General features: G+C 48.8%; 2 protein-coding genes and 1 long non-coding RNA gene across 7 annotated transcripts in view; 1 reads left to right on the top strand and 2 right to left on the bottom strand.

The window, feature by feature from the left end:
• Nucleotides 1-913: 913 nt before the first annotated feature.
• C23H22orf39 (chromosome 23 C22orf39 homolog) lies at nt 914-5,444 on the bottom strand. Its single transcript, NM_001131460.2, is given in 3 exon segments — nt 914-2,130; nt 5,117-5,284; nt 5,404-5,444. Coding segments are annotated over 3 exon segments (318 nt in total). The 5' UTR covers nt 5,428-5,444; the 3' UTR covers nt 914-2,004.
• LOC129052541 (uncharacterized) lies at nt 5,334-7,862 on the top strand. 2 transcript variants are annotated; one of them, XR_008517599.2, is made up of 3 exons: nt 5,334-5,644; nt 5,842-6,064; nt 6,181-7,862. It is a non-coding gene; the product is annotated as an uncharacterized LOC129052541 (long non-coding RNA). The 2 variants fall into 2 exon arrangements; XR_010139433.1 differs by having other exon boundaries at nt 5,604-6,064.
• Nucleotides 7,863-8,373: 511 nt separating this feature from the next.
• Nucleotides 8,374-16,485, bottom strand: part of UFD1 (ubiquitin recognition factor in ER associated degradation 1) — a 28,683-nt gene continuing 20,571 nt past the window's right edge. For 2 of the 4 annotated variants that reach the window (XM_002830847.6, XM_054543101.2), the window contains 6 exons: nt 15,859-15,927; nt 14,634-14,699; nt 14,368-14,415; nt 13,456-13,544; nt 12,525-12,606; nt 8,374-8,497 (listed from right to left, as the gene is read on the bottom strand). In XM_002830847.6, the coding sequence (XP_002830893.4) occupies nt 8,423-8,497; nt 12,525-12,606; nt 13,456-13,544; nt 14,368-14,415; nt 14,634-14,699; nt 15,859-15,927 (429 nt within the window). In that variant the 3' untranslated portion in view covers nt 8,374-8,422. Of the gene's footprint in view, nt 8,498-9,297; nt 12,607-13,455; nt 13,545-14,367; nt 14,416-14,633; nt 14,700-15,858; nt 15,928-16,485 lie in introns of those variants that run through there. The other 2 variants (XM_063722769.1, XM_063722770.1) reach the window with 1 other exon arrangement.

Here is a 16,485-nt window from a genome sequence, read left to right as displayed (position 1 = left end):
GTTGTGAAGGAACTGACTACAGAAACAAATGCAGGAACATCCTGTCCAGAGAGATTATCTGTTGATGTGGAACTTGAGTAGTGAAGGAGGCAAAATATGATAGTCACACTACAGAGGCAGGACTTAATGCTTCCTAACAGAGCATGCAGCCGCACACTGCATACCTTGCTAAACAAGCAGGTGGCAGGGAGCGTGGCTGCACTGAGGGGAGGCCCCTCATGGACTGGGGTGCTGGCTGGCATGCCCTGGCTTTTGCTGCACTCTCCAGCTCCGCCCCAGGAACCTGAAGGCAGCTGCTGCAATCCCAGGTATCACATGCAGGCTGCAAATTCATTTTATTATTTTATTTTTGAGACAGTCTCACTCCGTCGCCCAGGCTGGAGTACAGTGGCACGATCTCAGCTCACTGCAACCTCTGCCTCTGGGGTTCAAGCGATTCTCCTGTCTCAGCTTCCCAAGTAGCTGGGATCACAGGCATGTGCCACCATGCCCAGCTAATTTTTGTATTTTTAATAGAGATGGGGTTTCACCATGCTGGCCAGGCTGGTCTCAAACTCCTGACCTCAAGTGATCCACCCGCCTTGGCCTCCCAAAGTGCTGGGATTATAGCAGGCTGCAAATTCAGATGCCCCATCCCTGTGTTTAAGAGTAAGAAAAACCTTGTAGATCTCTAGCAGTCTTCCTCTCTTCCCTCACTGGGTGGAAATGCTCATTATTAAACCAGCCACAGCCATGCTGGAGGCACCCTGGTTGCCTTAGACACATCAATACTTCCCTGATGATGCGGGAACGCTGGCTCCTCTTTAGATGCTCCTGCTCTTGGGATCCCGTGAGCACAACCCCCACCCCCAGCCCCACTGTTCACAGACACAGACAGGGGCTCTTAGGGAGCACAGGAGAAAACACACTCAAGCAGGGAAATACTGTTCTTTAATGGACACCCTTCTGAAGTGATAGATTATTCTGCCCCAAAGAACAAATTAAAAGATATTCAACTTGCTGCCTGTGTCCAGGAAGAGAGCAGGGAGGGTGCTGGGCACAGACCCAGCCTAGCCCTCAGCATCACACAACAGGGCCACCAGAAGATGAGAAACCATTCTTTAGTAATAAACAGACCTCTTCAAGAAATAGTGTTTTTGGTGGTTCATACATTTTAAAACACAAGAGAATAAGCATACAAATTTCTAAAACTGTCCAGGTACAACAATGTTACACACAAAATCTAACAAACGTGAACTTAATTTTCAGCTTCTATTTGAAATCAGATGAAATGGCTTTTGATACATTAACCACCAGGGGAAATTTTGAGGGAAGGAGTCCTTAATTCTGTATGTCTTGGACTTGGATTTCTTCAGCTGAGTCCACAAATCCTCTTTATGCAAGGTTGTGTGTTCTGTAGCTGTGTGCATTTCTTAAAAACCAGAGTCTCCAGGGGCCAACCTGGGAGCCTAAGAAGTGAAGCCTGCTGGTGCAGAGAGGCCAGCAAGCCCTGCCTGCTCGGCACACCTGCCTGCATGTGCAGTGGAACTGAGCGAGTGGAGCAGAGTGTGAGCACTCACAATGTTCACCAAACCTGGGACGTGGCAGGTAGTTTCCCAAGGACTAGGAAAGACATTCACAGTGGCACAACTGTTTAGCTACCTCATTATGACCCACCTGTGTGTCCACACAGGTCAGGGCTACCCTTCAGTTTACCTGAGAAGCCTAGATCTCAGGACTGCCATCTCCTATGCTACTGTGCCCAGCCTGACCTGGCTGCTCACAAGTACCTGCCATAATGCTTGGCCTCCTGGAAGCTCTAAAGCGGTGCAATTGTCCTGCAGAACATCGCAGTGTCAGGGTGTCCTGCATGCAGCTGAGGGATGGGCAAGTAGGGCTAGCAACGTCCTGCTCCATGTTCCTGTGAGCAAGAGAGTGTGTAGGCTGGTCACAGTCCCCAGGGCTGTGCAACAGCAACTTGAAACAGACTGAGGAAGCTGCACAGGCCAATGGCAGGGGTGCTTGTCACTCGTCCTTCTCCTGCGGCAGAGGGAGATGCCAATCTGGAGGGGGGCTCTGCCTCGGGGCCCACACCAGGATGTGCTTCCGTGCAGCCCGGACTCGTGCCCGCTCACTCTCACAGAGGGATTGCTGTGCAAATGAGACTCTAGTCACTCCCCAGGCTCTGAGCACCCTCAAGACCCCTGTACCTCCCCCCCTCTCATCACCCTCTGAAACACAGATGGACAGGCAGGGCCTATGGTACACACCACTCTGCAGCACAGCTGCTTCCACCTACTATACCTTAGCGATTCTTCCATATTAGCGCACAGACATGGAGATCATTTTTTTCTCACAAGCTACTGTGAAAAACTACTGAATAGGTCATAATAATTTGAGGAATTTTTAAATATCTTCTCCTGGACCTCAGGGCTCAATGGCTCTGGTTGACCTTGAGTCTGGGACATATTCACCTGCTGAGAGTGAGCCTGGGGGTGCTGAGTGGAGAGGAGAGAAGAGTCTGGCAGAGCAGCTGTGGGGAGCTGCAGGGAGGAGTGTTAGGGAGAAGGGAGGAAGACGGGGAAGAAATACATGTCCTGGGTATCCTGGAAGGGTGGGAAGAGTCCAGAGGACAGACCACACGCCTGAGTGGTGCCACAAGTGCCACTTAACCCATCAGCTTCTCTTGGCTACTGTCTCCCAATACAGACACAAGTCAGTGTATCACAACATGGGTGACCTTTGCTGTGGGCCCTTGGTAGGTATCAGGTGCTATGTGAGCCTCTTTACACAGATAATTTAACCTGTCTACATGTCTGTCTTTGTTCAAGCTCTATTGCCTCAAATAAAATATTTTGATCGTGTTTAAAAAGCTATCAGAAACATAGTACAGAATATTAAAGATTCTCAAATGTCCATTCCCAGTGCGGCAGTTAACAGCTTCCCTGATACCTTTTTTTGGTCCAAATTTTAGAGCTAACATATGTTTCCCTAAAGATGGGATAATCTTCTGCTGGCTAGTCTACTTCCTGCTTTCTTTTCACTAAACAATACACTGTAGGCACTTTTCCATACCCAGGTAGATGACTGACCATTCTTTTCAAAGGCTATCTGGTATTTCACTTTGTGGAAAAAGCTATTTGGTCAAATGTCTATTAGTGAAATTTAGGTTGTTTTCAGCTTTTGCAGTACCAAAAACATAATTAGCATTCTTAACTTTTAACTGTACACTGTTATCCAATTACTTCCCTAGGATAAAGTTCCAGAAGTAAAACTTAAGGTCAAAAGGTATGTATCTGACATTTACATAATCAGAACACCCGACACCCCCACCAACACTGCACAACTACCCAGAATTCTTCAAACCTCTATCAACACTTACCACTTTCTGCTGTTACTGTCATTTAGACTTATATACCTGACACCTGGCCATTTGGTTTTTTCTTTTTTTTTCTTGAGAGGGAGTCTTACTCTGTTGCCCAGGCTGGAGTGCAGTGACACGACCTCGGCTCATTGCAACCTCCGCCTCCCAGGTTCAAGCAATTCTCCTATTTCAGCCTCCCGAGTAGCTGAGATTACAGGTGTGTGCCACCATGCGTGGCTAATTTTCGTATTTTTAGTAGAGATGGGGTTTCGCCACGTTGCCAGGCTGGTCTCGAACTCCTGACCTCAGGTGATCTGCCCACCTCGGCCTCCCAAAGTGCTAGGATTACAGGCGTGAGCCACCATGCCCAGGCTTTTTTCCTTTTTTATTATTTTCATAAAGATGGAGTCTCACCATGTTGCCCATGGCTGGTCTCAAGCTCCTGGGCTCATGTGATCCCCTTGCCTTGGCCTCCCAAAGTGCTGAGATTACAGGTGCCCACCACCATGCCCAGCTGGCTTTCTTTTTTAATGAATTGCTTCTTTGTGTCCTTTGGCCATTTTTCCATTCTGAAATAATCCCTATATTTCTTATTGATATATATATAACAGCTCTTTATACACACACACGCACATATATATACATTAAAGTTATCAATCTCTTGCTATATAAGCTGTCAGCTTTCTTACATTTTTTTGACTTTCACGTATTATGGAATAGTCATCATTTTCTTTTATACAGCAGTCTGGTTTCCACATCAGTTCATCTCTTTCAGATCACTGTATACACTTAACAATGTTGAAGTGTTGATCAGTCCCATTGATTCTCATTCCTTGGCACTCCCCATGAGCCTCGCACCTTTCGGCTGGCTTCTCTCCATCTCCTCTCCCACAAGGGGTCCACCGTAGCACTGTATTCTACACTACAGTGTAGGTGCCAGGAGGGCAGAGACTCTTCTTATCACTCGTGCATCCCCAAGAGCACCCAATGTGGTACATATTTGCTGGACGAAAAAACAACTAGAACCACCTCGTTATCGGTCTCTCTGCTCCTGTAATATATTCTCTACACCCTAGCAAACAGATTGAACTTTTTTACCCTTTTTTTTTTTTTTTTTTCCTGAGACAAGTCTCCCTCTGTTGCCCAGGCTGGTGTGCAGTGGTGTGACCATAGCTCACTGCAGCTTTGAACTCCTGGTCTTAGGCGATCCTCCCGCCTCACCCTCCCAAGTAGCTGGGACCACAGGTGCACGCCACCATACTTTGCTAACAGACTGATCTTTTAAAGATATAAATCGAATTATGCTTCCCAGCACACTTTAGACTAAACTCTAAACTCCGTATCAAGGCCCGCCAGGTCCCTGGTATACCGCTCTCCAACCATCCACCTACCCTCTGCTTCAGGAACCCAGGCCTTATCTGTTTCTCAGCGGTGTCCACCGGGGCTGGATGAAGGCTTGCTCCTGGTCACTCAGGACTCAGCAACATCACCTCCTGCGTAGGCCAGCTGATGACCCTAACACTGGACGGCTGCCCTCTTCTCTCTCTAAACCACTCTACACCCTCCTCGCTGGTCTCCTTCGTTGTCTTTCACGCCCTCTGAAAGTCCTGTTGATATGCTAATTTACACAATCTCTCAAAAGAAAGCAAGCGTGAGGAGTGTGGTGACCCCGACAGTCCCCGGCTGGGTCGCGGGGCCTGGGGCGTGGAGGGGTGGGGAAAGCTGGGCCCTGCAAGGCGCTCCGAAGCGCCGCCCCGTTCCCTCCCGGCGCACCTGGGCCTCGGCGCTCCGGCGCTCTTCCCAGTCGCGGCAGCTGGCCAGGTCGCGCTGCCATTGTTCGCAGGCCGGCCGCTCGCCGTGGACGTAGTAGTGGTGTACGAAGTGCCTGGCGCTGCGGCAGAGCTTCCACTCGGCGCGGTAGGACTCGCAAGGGCGCGGCGGCTGCGGCGAGAGGCGGCGCCTGAGCGGGGCCCGGCGGCCGCGCCCCACGCCCCGAGCCTGTCCCGTTCCCTCCCTCCGGAAAACCCCGGTGGTTCCCGGCTCCGACCGAGCACGCTCACCTGCCAGCCGCTGCCGTCTGCCATGTCTGGGCGACCGGCGCGCTAAGCCCGCCCCTCAGCCCGCCAGCCAATGAAGAATGAAGAAAACGGCACCTCGTGATCGACTGACAGAAGAACTAATGAGCACCGATACATTCAATTACGTCTTCGCCCCCTTCTTCGAGAGGCGCCGACAAACAGGACGAGCAACCAATAGCAACCGAGGGCGGCTGCGGCGCGCGCGGAGGGCCGGGGTCGCAGGGTAAGTCCGGGGCGAGGCCTGGCGCGGAGCCTACGCCGCTACCGCGACGACAGCGCCGTTCACCCCGGGCCAGGCGGGCATCCTGGGCCGTGCAGCTACCTTACGTCAGGCGCCTCTAAAATCACACGGCTCTGGCCAGTTCTTTTCAGCGGCTTTATGAGATTTTCTCAAATCTCAACAATCCGGTTTATTTTCAGAAGTACATACTGAGCATCAAGGTGGTGCAGCGAACCTCCCAGATCTGCAGCTCCGGCGGTCTTGCTTGAGCGTCCACTCAGGATGGAGGTGAACTCGCAAAGTAACTGAGATTGGTTGGGCATGACATGTGGTGGATCTAGGGTTGAATGACCTCCCCAGGGAACGCAGGCTTGAAGTGGAGGCTGAGAATGCAATCCGAGTACAGCCATAGGCCGGTCAAAGGTATGGAGGCGGTGTGTAGCAGGGGTGAGCGGGGTAGGAGTGGCTTGGATGTCTGTAGTTCTATTCTAAGGGTGCGGGAGACATGTAACATTTACCTTATTCATTTTTCGAGACAGGGTCTTGCTGTGTCACCCAGGCTTAGTGCAGTGGCGTGGCGTGTTCATGGCTCACTGCAGCCTCAAACTCCTGGACTCCAAACAGCTGGGACCACAAGCATGCACCGCCTCACCAGGCTAATTTTTAATTTTTTTTTTTTTTTTTGGTAAAGTTGGGGTCTTGCTAAGTTACCCAGGCTAGTTTGGCCTCAAGCGACCCTCTCAACTTTGGCCTCCCAAAGTGCTAGGATTATAGGCTGAGCGCCAATGCCTGGCTGGAACGTTTATAAAAAGGAGCAATGCACAAGAGGCAACAAAGGCAAGTAAAGAGGAGGCTGGTGGGCTTGCAGAAACGCCCTGCAGTACCTATGCTGCGGTTCTCCCACTTCACTGATAACAAATCCTCAGTATCCACTGATACAAATCCTGGGACTGCTGGGCCAGTCCCAGGAATGACACTGGGACAGACTCCCTGGAGGTGGATCAGAAAGCTGCAGTTTTACCAGGGGTCTTGCTGTTGAGGCAGCTGACTGAAGGACCAAGCCCAAATAAAACACTGAGAGGAAGGCTGCAGGCCAGGGTGCAGGAGTAATGACCAGGATCAGTGCTCCAACTGGCCCCACTGTGTCATTAAAAGGCTCTGCAATGGAATCCATCCTGGTCCAGGCAGGGGAGTGTGCCTCCAGCAAAGGACCAGGCATTTCACTGCATACACAGCAGGTGTTGCTTAGTGAAGACAAAAACCCAGAGCCAGAGGTACTGTAACATTCTTCATTATGCATAAAGTGACAATCTGTTAGCTGATGTGATCCTGCAAATGAAAGCTGTCTACCCACCAAGGAGGGTTTCTCCCTCTGCTAGTAAAACTGAGACTTTGTCAGTGGAGGGTCAGGTAAGTCCCCACAGTGCTCACACCTTCCAAAACCATGCCCATTTCCAGTGATGATGGTTTGTGCCACAGGCCAAGTACTGAACATCATGACACTCATAGACGCTCTTCACTGAAGACATGTGGATAGACCCTGGGGCCACCATTCTCTCCTCTCTGGAGTGTTGGAGGGGCCCTGACCAGGGCAGGACCCCCATGCCTGGAAGCAGGGTTAGCCCTGGCTCATGGGGGACCCTGCTGGGCTTAGCCATTGCCACCTAGGGATCAGGCAGCCTTGTTTCTTCCCTACTTTCTCCAGGAGAAGCCCCAGAGGGACACTTTTCTAATGGTGAGATGGAACACGGAGCACCTGCCAACAGGCCTTCCTTCAGTTATGGTCAGAGGCCCAACCACCAGTCTGTGTTAGTACCTAATCAAACATTTAGATTTAGGCTTTAGTTATTGCCTGTTTTTACTTGAAATTCTTGGCTTAGAATTATTCCCAATGGGGCCAGGCACAGTGGCTCATGGGAACAAATTTAAAATAATCAGATTAGCACGTCAAAAGATCTCACGTTATAGAAAGTGAAGATCTAAGACCAAATAAATACTGATAAAAAATACAGGCCAGCAGAAGCTTGGATGATTTAATAAATTAAAATTGGGAGTGGGGGAGTAGGGAAGAAGGAAAGAGAGGAACATCTCTTTAGCATTTGTTCATTCTAATGTTCACATGTTTGCTTCTCCATGGAGTTGTTTTACTATGAACAGGTTCACTAAGGAGCCAGTTATGTCCATATGAAATGAGAATAAAAGTGCAAACTCATTCAGATCAGGTTCTTCTGAGTGGTGTTTTTGAAAAAAATATGTAAAATAAAAATAGAAACATTCTTTGTCAAATACTTAAATTGCAGCCACAGTAGTGGGACAGCCACTATTTATAGAACACATGTCTATTTAAACCCTTTTTTTAGGTCAAAGACTGACACCTATGCAATTGACCTAGGAAAAGAAAGGATAAATGAAGAAAAAGAAAGAACACTTCATGTTAGACAATTTAGTCACCTTCATACGTTTTGACAGAATTAGGGATGCAGAATTGCTCCTGCTGAGGCAATGGGAGCCCCCCTCAAGCTGAAAGCGTGAAGAGGTGAGGAGGCAGCTACCTACAGGCCCTCAGGGACAGCTCTTTGTCTTTCCCCAAATCAAGCATACAACTACAAAGTCCTGCTGTCCACTTCCAAGTCAAACTTGGTAATTCTTAGGTAACTCTAAATAAATCTTAAGTAACAGAGTATTCTCTGATGAGGCTCGTCCCTGTCAGTGCCAGTAACTAAAAGCCAAGATGTTGCAAATGATTCTTTTATTATTTTCCAATCAGCCAACAGTCCTCACTTAGGGCTTTCTTCCCTTTTTACGCAACGACTGTCCTTCTCCAGAGAAAGCGACGAATCTGCCTCCAGCTTCATCCTAGGTGTGAAGAGAAGATACTATTTTCAGAAACTCCCTGGAGGTTTACAATAAATGCCTTACTCTATGGACTCACGTACCATCCACATTACTCATAAGAAGTATCTCAGGCTGGACACGATAGCTGACACCTGTAATCCCAGCACTTTGGGAGGCCTAGGTGGGAGGATCACTTGAGCCCAGGAGTTCAAGACCAGGCTGGGCAACATAGTGAGATCCCATCTCTACCAAAAATAGCTCGGTGTGGTATGTGCCTATGGTCCCAGCTACTTGGGAGGCTGAGACGGGAGGATGGTTTGAGCCAGGGCCATAGTGAGCTATGATTGTGCCACTGCTCCAGCCTGGATGGCAGAGCAATAGAGCAAGACCCTGCCTCAAAAAAAAAAAAAAAAAAAAAAAAAAAAAAAAAAAAAATCTGTAAGTTCAGCACCCAAAAACAACATTTCAGGTCACTTTTCTGTACATGCTTAAAGAACTGTTTTCCCACTTAATTCTGAAGTCTCATGCCAATAAACTTAGTATACTCCCAAGGCTACAGAACTGAATTCTGTAAAAAAGAATTCCATCATGTAGGAAGGCCAGTTTTCTACCAGTGGACATTGCTGTGGTAAGCAGCTTAATGTATTTGCACACAGCTCTGATATTTTTTTAGAGCTCAAATTCCTGGGTCAAAGTGTGTACACACTTTTAATGCTTTTAACATATAGAGACCAACCAGCCCTCAGAAACATTCCACTAAGCTATCCTTCCATCAGCAGAAAGAGGGATTGTTTTTTCCCAAGCCTTTGAAAACTGCACATATTTTTTTTTCACATGCTTTTATTGCTAGTCAGTCTGAGGCATTATCTCAGCTTTTCCCTAGGAAGAAGAGGATTCTGGAATGTTCAACACACATCCCTGCACCTGGCTCCCCACTAACTGTAGCATGTCATACCTGCAATAGAGCACCGTTTAGTATTTATGTGGTCACATTCATGTAAATTTGAGTCACAGCTGCATTTAGTCTTCCTTTGCCACACAGCCTTCCATTTATCCTGGTGTCAATAGCTGTGTTTGGCTTCTTTCTCTATATATTCAGTCACAGCCTGCATTGCATGGAGTTCATCTGTTTTGACAAACCTGTGTCTCCTGGGCCTTCGCCTTGCCGTACCTGGACTGGCCTTTCTCTAGGTGCCGTACATGTTAGTGGGGGCTCCTTATTTCCTGGATTCTATGACTTTCTTATTTCTACCTTATTCCTTCATTTTAGTATGGGACACCTTCTAGGAGCTTCCTGAGAAAAGATGCATGACGATTATCTTCTTGTGAGTTCCTTTTTTCTACTCTCATATTCCATTGATAGGCTGGTTGGTATATTAGTCTGCTAGGGCTGCCATATAAAATGCCAAAGATAGGGTGGCTCAAACAACAGAAATTTATTCTTCATAGTTTTGGAGGCTAGAAGTGCAGGATCAAGGTGTCAGCAAGTTTGGTTTCCTCTGACACCCTTTTCCTTGGCTTGCAGATGGCTGCCTTCTTGCTGTGTCCTCACATGGCCCTATGTCCAAATTTCCTCTTCTTAAAAGGACACCAGATTGAATTAGGGCCAACTCTAATGGTCTTATTTTAACTTAATTGCTTCTTTAAATGGCCCTATCTGAGTTACTGGGGGTTAGGGCTTCAACATAGAAACAATGGAGGGACACAATCCAGCTTATAAGAGTTGGTACAGAATTTTAGATTGGAAAAAATTTCCCCTCAGAATTTTCAGTATATTGCTCCACTATCTTCTAGTTTCCTCTGTGTCCTGCTAAGATGATGTCCCTTTTTTTGGGAGACAGGGTCTTACTGTTACCCAGGCTGGGGTGCAGTGGTGTGATGTCAGCTCACAGCAGCCTCCACCTCCCAGGCTCAAGTGATGCTCCCAACTCAGCATCAAAGTAGCTGGGACTACAGGTGCGTGCCGCCATGCTTGGCTAATTTTTAAAATTTTCTGTAGAGACAGGGTCTCCCTATATTGCCCAGGCTGGTCTCAAACTCCTGGACTCAGATGATCTTCCCCCATCAGCCTCCCAAAGTGTTGGGATTACAGGTGTGAGCCATGGCGCTTGGCTGATGATGTCCTTGATGCATGATGATACCTCTGTGCTCTCTCCAGAAGCTTTAGGATCTTTCTTTGCCTCAAAGTGGGGCTATTTTCATTCATTTTGCTGGAACTCAGTGAGCCCTTCAAATCTGCAAACTTGTGCCCATCTTTGCGGAAACTACTTCCCTGATGATTTCTGCTCCTTTGGTTTCTGTGGCTGTTCTTCCCACAAATCCTCTATTATTTAGATGTTGGAATGGGAAGCTTTCTGACTGTGGCCTTCACTTCAGAGGTAGTAGTCTAGAGACCTACTGGAGTCGAGCCTCCAGCCTTCTGGGGTCGGGGAGGGAGGGTAATGCAGCTCTAACTGCTTAGTAACAGAATTCTGTCTTTAGTCCCTCATTTCTAGAGGTGCCTTTTGAGAATTCTACAATCTACACATAACTGCTTCTAGGCTTTCTATGGTCTACTAAGATACCTGGGGCTTCCAAAGCCTTGTAGTTGCCTCCTCTTCCACTGTCTTTCTTACCTCATGACCTTTAGCCACAGCCTTAGTGGGGCTGCAGGATGGAGTAGAGCTAAATATGTCTTCAATCCCATCTTTAAACATATACTTCTTAAATACATATTTATGGTCAAACAGGCCTGCTGTGCCCACTGGCCTCCCCTGCCTTCTGTAAATTTGCAACAGTCAGGTCACAGTCAGCCTGGGGGACATCCCATGCTGAGGTCTTAGGTCTGAGTCAGGCACTGGCTTTTAGTGAGAAAGGCAGCCTGTAGCTGGTGAAACCTGGACGGTGCCTGAAGGAGGAGCTGGAGGGTGAGGTCTGACTGGCCACTATGTTTGCTCCTCTGAGCCTGAAAGGTCCCAATGCCCAATGCTGTTTCAACTTGAACATTGAGCCCAGAAGTGGTTGTAAGTAGGACCAGGTGTGCAAACTTCACAGTGGTCTCTGTCCCCAACCACCCCAAGTGCTAGAGAGAAAAGTTCAGTAATCAGGATGGGTCCCATGTAGCAGCTGGTCCTGAATGGGTGGCTCAGTACATCTGCCCTCTGCCCTACTCCTGGATCCTCAAGGGTCCAATCCTTTGAGAAAAGGAACCAGGAGAGCGATGGGTCTGAAGCGCTGGTATTGTAGAAATCCTCATCACACAGAGGTGACTGCGTTCCAGTTGCTGCCGGGCCTGGCCACACTCCCACAAAGTGCCCATGTCTACAGGATGCTCAGCCCTTGCCTTCCTCTGTCCCACCACCACCCTGCTCAGCTAGAAGGTGCTGCCTATATTTGAAGTTCAAGGTCTCTGTTGGAAGACGAAGCCCACCCAGGGCACACAGTTCCGTGATAACAGAGCCTGGAGTCAGCTCTAGAGCAAGACAGAGCTCCTAACCCCCATGCTGCAAGTCTTCTGTTTCACACACCCCACACCAGCTCTACAGAAAAAAAACAGGATATCAGGGAGCAGAGGGACCCTAGGAAAGGGAAAACATGACAGACACCCTGATGTGGTTTGGCTGCGCCCCACCCAAATCTCATCTTGAATTCCCATGTGTTGTGGGAGGGACCAGGTGGGAGGTAACTGAGTCGGTGGGAGGTAACTGAGTCATGAGGGCGGGTCTTTTCCGTGCTGTTATTGTGATAGTGAATAAGTCTCATGAGATCTGATGGTTTTATAAGGAGGTGTTTCCCTGCACCAGCTTTTTCTCTGCCTGCTACCATTCATATAAGATGTGACTTGCTCCTCCTTAACTTCTGCCATGATTGTGAGGCCTCCCCAGCCATGTGAACTGTAAGTCCATTAAACCTCTTTCTTTTGTAAATTGCCCAGTCTCGGGTATGTCTTTACCAGCAGCTTGGAAACAGACTAATGCACACCCCTACTCAGAATGCCAAGAACTTCAGTCATCACTAGCAAATAAATCTCCTCATTACCAACCAAGGAAATACAATGAAATACACTCACCTCTTCAACCTTTTTGACAAGGGGACGTGAATTTCTGATGAAAGTTATCTTACCAAGTTTAAATTCATAATTGGGAATTCCTCTGTAAGAAGAGACAGAGAGACAGAGAAATGTTATTTCCAGGAAAAAAGGACTAAAATTCATTTTTGACAGTCAAGAGGAATGCAGAAAAGATGCTGCTGCACCCCACCTGGGCCCTTTGGTGCTTCCTGGCATCCTCCCAGGAGGGAAGCAGAAAGTAACTGACTTCTTGGTTTGGTATCAATATTGGGTATAGGGCCAGGGGCTTTAGGCTCTGTACCTGTCTATGGAGAGGGGTCATCTGAAGGACTGGAAAGTCCTCACTGTCACTGTCCTGAGCTTCACAGAACCCCCTGAGGTGGCTAGACTCACTCCAGTATTCTGATTTCACACACACAACAGACAACTGACACACCTCAGCCCTGCCCCTGCCATGATGGCCACCAGAGGAAGGGTCTGCTGTGGGTCCCTGGACCCAGCAACAGAAGCACATCTGAGATAGCTCCTCAGGGAACTTTCAGGGGAACTGAGATAATGTGACCTGATTAATAATTCAAAGTCACAAAACAGGAAAATAGGCAGATCACCAAATAGGGACCAGAAAGATTTTGAGTAAGAGACAGATCTGATCAGATGCGCATCTTAGGAAAGCCAGTGGGGGCAAGAAGAGGCTGAATTGGGGGTATGGAGAGGTATGGAGAGAGGCTGGGCCACAGTAGTACTGGGGGTGGCACTGTGGAAGGAGGGACATGTTGTGCTCCACCCCACCAAGGAGAGCAGCTAAGGGTTTTAGTCCCTTGGGAGACCACTGACCCAGGCTTTGTCTCCAGAAATGGGGTGAGGCTGCCCGACCCCAGTGGGCTGGCACAGATCCTCCTCCTGTCCTGGAGGAGAGCCAGAACAGACTTACCTTTTAATATCTCCAGGCTTGATTGGGGAGGGGCTGGGCTCTACCCCTTTCTTCTTTCCATCCAGTCTATTGCCAGATCCAGAGAAAGCCTAGACAGGAAGTAGGTGAGTCATATAATAAGCCCAAGTGTCATGAGGTAAGCAAGTGTCCTTTGCTTGGAGATCACTGCAGGGATGTGAGCTGGGGGTGCTGTGCGGACCTCTTCAGGACTGAAGCCCTGACTTCTCAACTGCTGGGGTGCTGGCAGCTAAGAACTCTGCCCAGTTCCTCAGGGGGTGGCCATGAGCTGAAGAGAGCCACTTGGCCAAGGGCAGCCAGCAGTCGGTGTTGGGTTAAAAGGCCTGATCCCTGCCTTTGCAGGGCCACCCAGTTCAAGCTGTATGGGTGGGCTAAGGCTACTGTTGTGACTGCCCCATAGCTCAGCTTCCCATCATTCTGCCCTCTCTGCTGCTTCCTGGCACCTCCTGCCACCTCAGTGCCCACGCATGAACCACCTCCACCTGTTTCCCATGGAGCCTTGCCAGTGATTATGCTAAGGGTCATGTTTGCAACCTACATGGTACAGGCAAAGAAAAAAGGAAACATGATTTACAAGAGAGAGAAAGCAAATGTGGTAACTTTTGGTGAACCTAAGGGAAGAGTATATGTCTACTGTACTATTTAAACTCTTCGGTAGGTTAGAAATTCTTAAAAATCTGGGCTGCCTTATGGGGCTGTTGGGAAGATTCCAGGAGAGAGTGGATACAAAAGGGTTTGGTAACTGAGCGACTGGCAGATTTGCATGTGCACAGGTACCCAGAGGCCTAGCCCCTGCTGATGTCCATCGAGCATCATGGAGAACACCTTGAGTGAGTGCTCTAATTTCAAGGAGCAGAGGGCACAGCAATATAAGTCAAGTGGTCTGGTACTCACGCGGAAGCCCAGCTCTCCAGCATAGCCACTGTGGTCGGCTTCACCTTCCTGACAGGGAAAAAGAAAAACAGGTGAGCTCCTCAGCGGGGACACCCAGCTTCCCTCTCACCCCCACCCCCGGCTAGGATGTCCCCCGGAAGCATGGCTGGAAGGGACGCAGAGGATATGACTATACCAACACCAGCAGAGGCCACCCATGAGCCACTGCCAGGAACTCAAAAGCAGCATGCAGCAGGACAGCAAAGGACACTGGGGATAACACTTACTGTCGACTCCTCATGCTGGACTTGTCTTTCGGGTTCTTTGTAGCCCAGGGGAGCATCAAAGTCCACCTGTGTTTCCAGGATTTTAGAAGTAAAATATTGAGACATGACCACCCTTGGCTTCCTTATCTTTTTTGTTTTTAATTGAGACAACTGTAGATTCGCATGCAGTTTTAAGAAATAATACGAAAGATGCCTTGTACACTTGCCCAGTTTTCCCAACGGTAGCATCTTACAAAATTACAGTAAAGTATTGCTGCCAGGATATCAACACTGGCACAACCCACTGCTCTTATTCAGATTTCCCCAGTTTTACATGTTTTTGTTCATGCGTATCTTTAGTTCTACACAATGTAATCACTGTGTAGGGCATGTATCCACCACAGTTGAGATGCAGAACAGTTTCACCACCACTAGGATTGCCCATGTTGTCTTTTTATAACCATACCCAGCTGTCTCCCAGCCCCCTCCACCAGTCCTAAGCCCTGACAACCACTAGTCTGTCTTCCATGTCTAAAGTTCTGTCACTTTGAGGATGTTATATAATGAAGTAACTTTTTGGGATTGGCTTTTCTTGCTCAGCAGTATTCCCTAGTAATACAACCAGGATGCTGTGTGCATCAGCACTTCATTCCTACTCAGAAGGTTCAGTACGCTTCCTTAGCTCTTAAGCACATTCACTCCTCGGCCAGGCGCGGTGGCCCACACCTGTAATCTCAGCACTTTGGGAGGCCGAGGCGGGTGGATAACCTGAGGTCAGGAGTTTGAGACCAGCTTGGCCAACATGGTAAAACCCCGTCTCTACTAAAATACAAAACTAGCCGGGCGTGGTGGCACATGCCTGTAATCCCAGCAACTTGGGAGGCTGAGGCAGGAGAATCGCTTGAACCCGGGAGGTGGAGGTTGTAGTGAGCCAAGATCGCACCACTGCACTCCAGCCTGGGCAACAGGAGTGAAACTAAGTCTCAAAAAAAAAAAAACAATATTCACTCCTCAACGGTTCAGAGCTAACCATGGCAGCACTGGCAGCAAACTCTGTTGCCCCAACTGGCCCTGAGATAGATCACAAGGTCACAGTCTCCTCATGATGTTCTGACAGCATCTTCCTCCTCTTTACCCAGAGTCCCAGGGGCTGTTTGATGCCCTCCTGATACCCTGGCCTGCAGTGGTCACCAACTGCCCATCCTCCCAGGGCCCAGGCTCACTGTAACTGGACAGAGCCACTCACGTTCATGTCACACTCAATGATGGACACTGCCTTGTCGGGTTTGGTCTCCATCACACGCAGTTCGTAGATCTGTGGGGCAAACACAGAAATCAGTTGGATGGTTTCCTGGCAGCACTGGAGCTGTCGCTGTCCATGTTACTGTGGCTCTACTGGCTCCTGCAAATGACACAGCATTCATGCCCATGACACAACCTACAGCTGCACTTCTTGCTGTGACAACACTGCCATAAGGGACAGGCTGCCCTGTGCCCATCGCTGAAGAGATGCTGTTCCCCAGATATGGTTCAAATTAGACAAGGTAGTTATACAGCTAACTGCAAAAGACACTAACAACCTTTAACCCAGAAAGTTCACTTCTGGAACTTTACTATTTACTTTATTTATTTATTTTTAGACAGAATCTCACTCTATCGCCCAGGCTGGAGTGCAGTGGTGCAATCTCGGCTCACTGCAACCTCCGCCTCCAGAGTTCAAGCACTTCTCCTGCCTCAGCCTCCCTAGTAGCTGGGACTATAGGCATGCGCCACCACACCTGGCTAATTTTTGTATTGTTGTAGAGACGGGGTTTCACCATGTTGGCCAGGCTGGTCTCGAACTCCTGACCTCAGGTGATCCGCCCACCTCGGC

The sequence above is a fragment of the Pongo abelii genome, chromosome 23, assembly GCF_028885655.2.
Source record: "Pongo abelii isolate AG06213 chromosome 23, NHGRI_mPonAbe1-v2.0_pri, whole genome shotgun sequence".
NCBI lineage: Eukaryota > Metazoa > Chordata > Mammalia > Primates > Hominidae > Pongo > Pongo abelii.
The sequence above is the reverse complement of the archived record's forward strand: the minus strand, read 5'-3'. Positions and strand labels throughout refer to the sequence as shown.